The sequence below is a fragment of the Pholcus phalangioides genome, unplaced genomic scaffold (genome assembly GCF_987345545.1).
Source record: "Pholcus phalangioides strain wild (caught in Gottingen) unplaced genomic scaffold, Ppha-v1.0 ptg000041l_1, whole genome shotgun sequence".
In the NCBI taxonomy this organism is placed as follows: Eukaryota; Metazoa; Arthropoda; class Arachnida; order Araneae; family Pholcidae; genus Pholcus; species Pholcus phalangioides.
Window position 1 is genome coordinate 7,860,154 of NW_028301627.1, and position 11,379 is coordinate 7,871,532.

At 40.2% G+C, this 11,379-nt stretch overlaps 1 protein-coding gene across 1 annotated transcript; it reads right to left on the reverse strand.

The window, feature by feature from the left end:
• Nucleotides 1–1,207: 1,207 nt before the first annotated feature.
• S2P (membrane-bound transcription factor site-2 protease) lies at nucleotides 1,208–10,633 on the reverse strand. Its single transcript, XM_089254451.1, has 2 exons — nucleotides 10,340–10,633; nucleotides 1,208–3,568 (listed from the first exon to the last, which is right to left on the reverse strand). Exon 2 carries the CDS (start codon nucleotides 3,381–3,383, stop codon nucleotides 1,959–1,961), a length of 1,425 nt encoding a protein of 474 aa, XP_089110577.1. The 5' UTR covers nucleotides 3,384–3,568; nucleotides 10,340–10,633; the 3' UTR covers nucleotides 1,208–1,958.
• Between the last annotated feature and the right edge of the window lie 746 nt (nucleotides 10,634–11,379).

Genomic DNA, 11,379 nt, shown 5'->3' on the forward strand with positions numbered 1-11,379 from the left:
ACGATCGACTACAGTAGTTTCTGTTGCTTCCAGTGGCAACATTTTTTTTTTTTTGAAAATGGAAACTAACTCCCATTTGTGCTTTAAAGCTGAAAAGACCATTGCAAAACATCTTCAGTTGCACGATCACGGATATTATAGGGTTTCACGATAGAAAGCCTGATAGTTTAAATAAGGCGACAGTTTAAGTACAGTGGAATAAAACACCCTCTTCTCGGAAAGAATCGTTTTGCGGCAAGCAGGAATAAAAATTTTTGGCGTCCTTTCCAAAATTCTGGGCATACTGAAGCAAAATTCGCTATTTGGCGCAGAAAAATACGCTATTGGAGCAGGATGGCGCAAGATGATAATTTTGGCGCAGTGATCCCACCCCTACTATGACCTCCACAGCAGCCGGCTGACAGGGCTACTACTAAACCAGATATGCACCTCGTCCGTATTCTTTTGCGGAACTTCTAACGATTTGGTACATGTTGGAATGTGTGTGTACGCATAGTGAACCTTCCGTGGAGTTTATGTGTAGTGCTGCCATCAATTTTTTCAACTATGAGTTTTGAAGTGTAATGAAATATCGTTGAAGGCCTGTTGCTCTCCGCGGCGAGACTTTTAACGGGGAGGTCGGCTCGCATTCGCGCCTCGATGTTGGGAACCGCAGAAAATCATCTTCAGCTGACCACCACTGCCGCGACAGTGGGGTTTGAGCCCAGAATCGGCTGACAGGGCTGCAGCCCTGAGGCCGGGACAATCACTTGTTTTTCATGCTATAAATTCATTAGAGAGCCCCCCCCCCCCCCACGAAAATTGTGGCTTGCGGACCCACCAAAGCTCCAACACCCCACGATGTGCGGGGAAGGTCATGTCTTTTCTACGGAAAACCAATATTGTTTCCGTGAGGACTCTCAACTGTCCCGCCAGTCACCCCCCCCCCCAGGAATTATCATGCGACCCTGAAAACACTGCTTTAGGGGACTGTTACAGATATTGAAAAACTCGGACAAGCAAAGATAGAAAAGTTCTTTTTTGGTCATTCAGGTTAAATAATTTTATTGTTGCCCAAACATGTAACGTCTGCCGCAATGTAGGGTGACTACACATTGACATTGTTCTTTTCTGTTGACCCATCCATTAATCCGGGGCAAAGTAGAAAAGAAACCTGAGAGAGAGAGAGAAGAAAGATATATTGACCGCCCACCACAAATGCTCCAAAACCTTGATTTTAAGGAAAAAAATAGAGAAAAAAAAAAGATATCTGTAGAAAATCGTAAAATCCATGTCCTTCACTCAAATTTCGGGACTTCCGTGATGGTAGACACCCTCAATATGGAATGAAATTTTGGCAAGATCGGAAAATTTGAAATATCAAAATAGAGATATTTTACATCAATAACGCGGTGATTCAAAATACAATACACTTTAATCTGCATAAAAGTAAGTGTTTTATTATCCAACATATCTATCAGGTTAAAAAAAAATTATTTGATAACATTGACAATAAGTTTTAACTTGGCTGACGTCAAAAGCTGAACACTAATGCTCCATCAAACATATTTTGAATAAAACGCTCTATTTCACTCAGCAAATTGAACACAAGTAATATGAGTAGTTTCAATATTTTATACGTTCTAGACTCTTTTTATGTCGAAAAAATTCAAAACTGTGTAAGTTTTTCATCATGTTATATTCCATTGTGTTCGAAACAATATTCAAAAGCATTTACTTAAGTTTTTGACGGTTTCAAACCAGCTTTGATGCATGACACATCAAAAATCAGTTTTGGACGTCAAAAACCCAGCTCTGTTTTGCAGTTTGTTAATTTGGATAGATATCAGGATCCCGGAATGCAATTGGGCAAGTTGCAAGGGACATCAACATTAAGACACCAAATTGTAAAGAACAATAAAGAAATTTAGGACAATAGGATTTTTCCTTAATAAAAACTGTCGTCAAACAACAAACATTCACATCAATTTTGAAATTCCGAGACAAATATTTAAAACTATCAACGAAATACCGACGCCTTTCGCCGCATACATGAAATATATGTTTCGGGTGGTCGTCTTCAGCCGCGAACCAAAATACTGTTCTAGAACAGTCTCCCAGATATACATCCCATCCAGTCCGGGGCACGGTATCACATTGAGGACAGCCAGGGCTGCAGAAAAGGAAATTACGTACTTTAAAAATGTCTCGATTGCGTTTATCACAGGAACACGGACGAAACGACACTCTGGGGTCCAAGCCGTGATGTCAACGTCGTTGTATAACTTAGACAAGGATCCCAGGAATATGACGTCTTCTTTACCCCGTCTTTTGATCGCTACAAGTCTAGTGAAATTAGAGTCGAAATGAGGAACGATGCACGCATCTCCGCCGCAGTCCGAGTGCACCCAACACGCACTTCCGCCTTGAAGAACCTTACGCACAGGTAAACAGGAAAACGAATAGGTCCCAGAGACCGGTTTTGAGTACCTGAAGCACAGGTGGCTCGAAGAATCAGGACAGCAATACGGGTCTTCAACATTCGAATTCAACTGCTCCTTGTTCACGAATTGTTCAGACGAGCACCATCCGACTTGTTTGCTGAGAGATATCTCCTTCAAACAGGCTTTCCACGTCTCGAGTGACTCAACTTTGCAGTTGTTCACCGCGATGAGTTCATCTCCTGCAGATAATCCCGTCGGACCAAACAAGCCGGAATCTCGATCAATACTGATGACCGATATACCATTCCCCTTGACAAAGCAGGGACCGGCCAGCACGGGAAGAAACAACAACGAGAGGAAAGCTAATGCAGCGAGAGCAACATTATGCCACACCCCAGCACAGAATATCCGAAGACGCTGCACACATGAGACGCCGAACAACTGATCTCCGGGGAGATCAACATACGCGGCAGGAACAACAGCCACCACGTGCATTCCATAACCGTCCACATCCACCCCTTCCGTCAAAGCCGCCAAAGCGTGACCGATTTCGTGCAGGACGCTGCAGAGGAGGAGAGCCGACACGTAGTACAGGATCTGTGAGAACGGGATGTTATACCCGGGGACTACAGGTTGTAGGATCTGAGACTGTTGCGCATCGTCTTTCCCATCTGTCACGCACATCCTGAAAGCAGAAAATGCGAGGAGTGCCATGGAAGGGAGCAGAATTGAGCAGGTTAGAACATACCCAATGTTGAACCACACGCGAAAAAATTTCTTGTGTTTCAACGGCAGTTTCATCAAGAACCTTGGAAAATGCGGCAGGTAGACCTTCAAGTAAAACGGTTTCAAAGTTACGTTCCTGCGCTCCAGCAACTGGACGTAGGATGACGAGTACATCTTGAGAAGTTGGTCGGCGATCAGGAGGACCAGCCACGTGATCAATGAATGGATGAACATGTTTACTTTGGCACATCATTTATCATCACGATTTCAATAGTTATTTTCTCTCCTTCTCGTATCTTCACATGTCCACGACTGGCCGATATTTCTGTTCACGAATGCTGGAAATCTCTCCGATGGTTTTGGCACATCCTTGGCTCTCACGGTCATGGTCGAAGATTTCTTCGATGCCGAAGTGAAACCTGTAAATATAATGAAATGGTTGAATAGGTGTATATAAGGAAAAAGATCAACAACGTCAATCTATACATAAAGTTTATTGCATTAATGTTTTTCGTTTCGAATAGATATCAGAATAGTTGGGGCAGGAACTTTCGAAAAAATTATGCAGATGTCTATATAACGGGAGCCTGAAACGTCATCTGTAAGGAGCAGGGTTGGGATTTGACCGGCAGAAACGGGAAAAAAATGTCAAATTTACACGTTACATTATCAATATTAACGAGTGCAGTAAAAGGTCTGTTATAATGACAGTTCATAATCGGAGGGGAAAATTGTCATAACCAACTTTTCGTTATAGACAAATTTTAGTTTTTAGCACCATAGAAACATATAAATAAGGACTAGAGATAAATTTATCTTTCTTTTTCCTTTTAAAGTAAAACCTCTTGTTAGTGGACACTCATGGGATAAAAAAAAATTCCCCCTATAAAAGGAGTGGCTGCATCGGGTTCCGCGGTCGAAACTTCCGTTCTTTCAAACAGAGCACAACTCTGGCTTATAGCCATGGACAATTTACAACCAAATGAGTTGTGCCGTAAGTGTATGTACTAAACAGTCGGAGTGTGTATATGGTGTAGTATCTAATTTTTCTGTACTGCCATCTATATTTTGGAAGTAAAGTGTAAAGATTGAATATTTGTAACATAGTAGGACTGATGCTCTCTGTGGCGAGACTTTTGAACGGGGAGATCGGCTCTCATTCGCGCCTCGAAGTTGGGAACCACAGAAAACTAGACCTGAAAGTCTGGGGGGGGGGAAGGAAATGACGATGATGTCAATTCATGCATACACAAATGCAATAGATCAGTCAGCTCCACCTTTGACGTTAGGGAGGGGGGGGGGGGGGGAGATGCCCAGGGCTTTCTTGGGGGAAGGGTTTAGTTTTTTTTGTTTTCGGACTCCCTGTTAACGGACACTACTCTAATCCCCAATCCCGTGGAATAGGGCTTCACTCCCTGTTAGCAGACAGTAAAATCAGTCAAACTTTTATTTTTTTGATTCAATGTACATGCGCTTATAAGCTCATAATCAGTGTTTCGTTTTAATAGTAAAAGATGTACCATGATCTCGGCTCTGACCTCCCCATCTTTTTCCCTGAGTGTACTCCTATGATATTGTACCTTTTAAAAATTTATTACAGAAAAAAGAAAGTAAGAATAAAAAAAAAACCCTGCTAATCGGGACTTACTCACATCAGCAAAAAATTTGGATTGCAGGGGTTTGATTTTTAAACATGTTTTTTTTAGAACTTTAATAATAGTGAGCACCCATATCCCTATGGGTGGCCCCAAAGCAGAATGTTTTGCAATGTTCTGCAACGAGCCCTCAGCTGACTGAAAATGTTCTGCTGTAAAAATTCGCATATACATAATAGCGTTTTTCTACACTATTCTTAAAATTCTTCCAGATTGTTCTGCAACAGCACTGGTTGTTCTGCGACGTACGTCGCACATTTTGGCACATTCTGCTTTGGGGATGGGTGGGATAACAGTTACAGACCCAGATGATTTCGTTTAATAATGACGAAAACAATTGTGTTGAAATTAAAGTGATTTTTTTTAACCTTTAAATGATACGCCTTTAAAACAAACTCGGAAATGGCTGGAAGAATAAGAGATCAAAAAAAAAAAAGAAAAAGAGGGAAGGAAAAAGAAGTTTATAAAATATAGAATTAATAGAAATGAGAGTTTGTAAAATAGAGCGGATTTTAACATAAGCTCTAGAGCATGCTGTTCGGCACAGAAGACCAGTTTGTATAAAAGTGTACGTAAATTGGAGGTTTGTAAAATTGAGTGCCGACTGTGCTTTTAAAGTATACAATTCGAATAGAGAGCATAGCATAAAAGCTTAAGGAAAGGATTTGGTCACTATAAGTTAGATGCACAATCTGTTTTTGCAAAAACTGTAAATTATAATTAATATTTTGTTTTAATTATCGTAATAAATTGGTGTTTAAAAATAAAACATTGTGCATTGGAACCTCGTTCATATGACGTTCAAGGGGCCAAGTTCAAATGTCGTGTAAGTTCAATAACTGAGACTTTTCTCCCCCCCCCCCACACACACACACATATACAAAATACGTATTATAAAATATGATGCGTTTGATTACATCTCCACATAATTCTGTTATAAAAAAGATATAATTTCAATCATACTTGAGGGGAAAAAAATAATTAAATCTCACATCACTTAAGAAATAAAATTTAGCCGAACACTACTTCGGGTAAAAAAAATTGCAGCAAGATCTTCTCGACGTGGGAAAGTTTCCCCATCTTGGACTCATTTAATTTTTTTGGTAGTAGATGATTTCCAACCAGCAGCTTGGTCTTTGATTTTGTTTCTCTGCTTCATAATTGTTTTCATTATATCCCTGTCTGAAACTGGTCTCGGAAATGGTTTGTACATTTTTTTGTAAACTAATTTGTAACGATTCTATTTTTCAGAGGATGATGCCTCTCTACGCTATCCATAAGAAGGTTTCAACAGCTGGCTGATGCGAAGATCAGCTGTTGAAAACCTTCGTATGGATAGCGAAGAATGACATCATCTTTGGATAAGTCGCCATCTGGTGGTAGTGTTACCAATTATGAGCTTTGGCCTGAGACTATCCACGAACTGTCCCGTTCAGCCCACACAAGCACTAAGGAAAGATTGAGAATCTTTGCTTTTGTAGTCTAGTGTGCTCACCTAAAAACTGATAAGACATGGGTTTGATTCACCGCAAGGACAGTTGAAGTTTCTCTTTTTTCCTAAATTCATCTTCGCATCAGCCAGCTGTTGAAAACATACGTATTCAACGTTTCGTCATTAATTTTAAATTCTTCTGAAAAATTTCCTGATATTTTTTAGAGAAAGTGCTTTTTGTTTTTTCAACATTATGAACAGCGGATTTGACACAGTTAGCAGGCAAAGCACCGCAACAGAAGAAAAATTCTACAGGAAATGATTGAAAGAACTTCGTATCGTAAAGTAAGTGTATCGTATCTGTCTCTTCTCTGCAGACCTGTACTTTCCAAATGCTTACAATGTGTGGACTTTTTTATCCTCTTGAAATTACCCTGTAGAAAAAAATTCGGAAAGGATATATGGCCGCCAAAACAATTGGAACCCATTTCTTTTGGGGACTGCTACGTCTGTGTATTCTCAGAAAGCAAGCAATAAACAAATCACTTAAGTGCCTGCTTTAAATGGCTATCAGTAAGATCACTGGTGATTTTCGTATGTGTCAGCAATCACCCAAAAATTTATGGCTTTTTCATTGACAACATGCAAGTAGAGCTGTTGCAACAACGTGTTTTCACAGCATACAAAAATTATGTACGTTTGATGGATATAAATGATTAAAAAAAAAGATTTGGAGTTTGAGTCGTAGTGAAAACGTCAAATAAATGAGGTTTTGCGCCGAATGAATAAATTATTAACATTAACATGTATAGGAACCAATTGCAACTGCGATGTATAAACAAGGTTGCACTGTACTATGTAAAAAGTATGTTTGTTATCGTTATGTTACATACCTATTGAAAAAGCATTCATTTAGGTTTATGGCAGCTTACATCAGTTTTTGGCATCAAAAACCCAACCCTACTGTTAGCATTTTAAAGCTTTTTTTTGTTCATTTACACATTGTACAGTTGAATCCTGTTATAGCAAAAATCTCGTTTTAACAAACACTTTTCTAATTCCGCCAAATAACATAGGAACAATGCAAACACCTGGAACGCCTTTATAACAACGTGATTCATCGGTCTCTTGGAGTTTGTTATAAAGGGATTCAACAGTATCATATGTACCGTTTTCCCAGTATGTTACATTGTTGTTATTGTTTTTGGAATATGTCATTTGTCCTTGCGATTATATTCAGATTCTCTCTGAATGCACATTTCATACTTCCATTTTTATTAATTTTTTTTACATTCTAGCCGTTATAATTTTAATCCAGCAATCATGTCTTCACTGAAACCCAGAGAGTTTGAGAGTTTTTCTTTGCCCTGATCGTTGTGTTATTTAAAAGAATGAGTCCCCATTTTTATTATTTTCAATCTTGAAACGCGATCTAGGATGCTATATATTTTTGTCTTGATCCCGTACTTAGTCTGAGAATGTTGCTTTGTTAATTATAATTTCTGTCGTTGTTTTTTTTTTTATCATTTTTTCTTTTGTTTTAACAGCCATAGTATTATCCCTTTTCGATGTTATTTTTGGCAAGAGAAAGATGTCCGAAAGAATGACTTCGTTTCACTCTTGATGGCCGTTTTTCTCATGAAAGAAAAAAAAAATCACCATTACCAAAAAGCAAATTATACTATAGCTGTTCCCAAAAGAGAGCCCCACGGAGCAAGAGAGTGAGAAAGTAAAAGAATGTTCCCCCCAAAAGCATGTGAAAGCATTTAAGCCAGAACAGTGTGAAATAATGTGAATGATCAAGAGATGAGTGATTTGTAGGAGTGTACACAAGCATGTGAGCAACCAAAACAGTGTGCCAGCACATGGTGACCTAGAGCAGGGATGGAACTGGAAGGGGGCAGCAAATTTTAGGCGGACACATAGAACACCATTATGGAATTGTCAAATTTTGTATAGGTGGGGGCAGCAAAATCATGTTTGCCCTGGGTGGCAAAAATTTTCAAAAATACTAGTTACGGCCCTGCCTAGAGAGCAAGAGACCAGATCAGTGTGCAAACATGTCTGTGACCAAGAGAGTGAGGGACCAGATCAGTGTGCAAACATCTCGGTGCCCAAGAGAGTGAGGGACCAGATCAGTGTGCAAACATCTCGGTGCCCAAGAGAGTGAGGGACCAGATCAGTGAGAGTGACCTACAGACATAGGCGGAGATAGACTTTGAAGTCTGGGGGGGGGGGGCAAGGTCATTATTGCTGGGGGGCACGATGATGATGTCAATTCATATATACACATATACATTAGATCTGCTCACTCCACTTTTGATGCTGGGGGGCAATGCCCCCACGCCCCCTATATCTCTGCCCATGCCTACAGAGTGCATAAACATAGGAGTGATCAAGAGTAACCTAGAGCATTTGCAAACATGTGAGCAACCAAAGCAGTCTGCAAATATGTGAATGACATAAAAAGCAAGGGACCAGGTCAGTGATCGGGTGCTCGAGTGGTAAGATGCTCATCTTCCACCATGAAGGTTGCCGTCAAAGTCTGCGGGTTCAAATCCGGGGAACAACATCAAAAACAAGTTCTTTACCTACCGAGCCTGAGGTGACCTCCAATATATATATATGGTGGCTTCATTTCCCACCCAACTCCACTGGTTCGAAATTGTCGTACGGTAATATATGACCGGAGTTGGTGCGGGGTAACGTAGGTTAAGTGACCAATCAAAAGAGTGATTCAGAAAATGATTGAGCCTGGGAGTGATCAAAAGAGTGTGCAATGAAAGGAGTGATCTAGAGAGCAAGACACCAGTCAGCAACCAAGAAAGTATGCAAGCATGTGATTGACCAAAAGAGTGACAAAATTGTACAGTCCATGGTCGGCAAAACAATGAATCCACCTCTGATACAAATCACAGAATTACTACCATTACCAAGATGCATCGATAGATTAAAAACTAGACAACATTCAAATTTGGCAGATTTTTCAATACTCTCAATTAATACAGAGTCAGATTCATAGTTTTGCCAACCTTCTCATATTCTGGTCCAATTTTCTCGACTCACTCATCCCTCTAATTTACAGCTCTAGGAGTCTTAACCCCCTCTACGCTTCTGTAAATATGCCCCCCTGACTCTAAGTGATTCCTTTGGTCATTCAAATGCTTGCACACATTCTTGGTCTCGTTCTTTTGAATGCTCCCTAACCTGGTCAGTCACTCCCTAAATCACTTTTTGAAATCCCTTCATTCTTATGCTTACACACTCAAAGGTAGCACTTTTGGTCAATCACAACCTTGCACATGAGCTAGGTCATGTGCTTTTGGACATTCTCTTCTGACCATTCACATTTTTACACATTGTTTTGGTTGCTTACACACAGGATCACAACTGTATATTGTGTCAGCACTCGTCTCGAGGCCCCTGTGTAATGTAGAAGGATCAGTGATAGGGTGAATTCTGCACCTCATCTAGTCCAACGATTGGGGTGGCAATCCGCCTGCTCCCCAGTAGCTGTGTGCGGCCTAGCTAACACAAGCTCGAGGTCACTGTTACGGTCATTCACTGACCTAGTTCCACTCTATAGATTGATGTTTCTGCCCCTCACATGCTTTTAAACCCTTCAAGTTGCCCCGCTGATCTGGTCGCATACTTGCAAACTGTTTTTGGTCACAAATTTTATAGATCACACTTATGGCAGCTCACTGACCTGATCCTTTGCCCTCTAGGTCCTTCTTTTTGCAGCTCACTGACCTGGTCCCTAGCTCTCTAGGTCACTCTTTTAGCAGCTCACTGACCTGGTGCCTTGCCCTCTAGGTCACTCTTTTAGCAGCTCACTGACCTGGTGCTTTACTCTATTTCGTGTTTGTTTACATGCTTGCAAATTCTCTCAGGTAGCTCGTTTGGCCACTCACTGACCTAGTTCCTCTCTCCCCTAGCAGAAGCGGATTTATCCGTTTTTTTTTCCACCCGTGAACAAAACAAATTTTGCCGCCCTTCTCCCATTCTACAAATTTTCTTGACCCACTCGTGGCTCAAATTTGTTGCCCGGTCCAATATATAGCCCCCTCCTGAACTAATAAAATCAATAAATATTTTCTTACCTTTCTTTTGCCGGCACCCATGGCCTAAGAACCGACAATCACGATCGTTATGGGCTTCAATCCACATTGTCATGCCCACGACGATCACGATCGTGCACACGCAAGCCGAGGTCAGAAACACGAAAGAACATTTCGGAGATCGAACCTGAGCGATCGACCACTATTCAACGCTGACTTATTATAAACACGCACAGAGGAAGGAGTTGATAAACAGACGACACGAACATCAGACGAGGTACCAGTGTTGCCAGATCCTTAGAAAAAAAAAAAACGTTTCTATTCAAAAGTAGCCGAAAAATTAGCTCAAAATATTTGAACTTGTTATAGTCAGTTCTGTGTTGAAACAATTTCAAGTCCACGTCGAAATACTGCTGCCATCTATCAAAAAGCTTAAGAACTTCATTAATAAACTTCGATAATCAGGAAAAAGTAGGACTTATGCGTAAACTGACCATATTTTCTCGAGAGGAATACGGGACATCGAGATTCCAAATACGGGACATCGCTAATTATCGCCAAAAACGATGCCAAAACCAAACAAAGTTTCCAAATATTGTTGAAATTACGGAAAAATCACAATAACGGGAAATACTGCAAATTGCAGTGTATTAAAATGTATTCCACTAAAGAAAAACGTTTACCAAGGCAAATGTGGGAGATTAATATTCTCATATATAGTTGTAATTATCATAAAATAATATATGAGTTGAAAAATAATGTCAATATTTGACTTCAATAAAGAATAAAAATTCAAGTAGGCTTCGTGTGAAATACGGGAAAAACCGAGACACTTTTGCCAAAAAGTCGGGACGGCTGAAAAAACAAAAATATCGGGACTGTCCCGGAAAATACGGGACTTATGGTCACACTACGTATGCTGCTATATCTATTGTTCAAAAAATGAAACGAAAAACGAATAATTTTTTTTCTCCTTTCGATTCCGGAAAAAATTGATGAAAGAAATAATTCCAGCAGAATGGATGAAAATGCATAATTACTGGAAGAAATAATTTTCGAAACAAATTATTCCAGAATTAGTG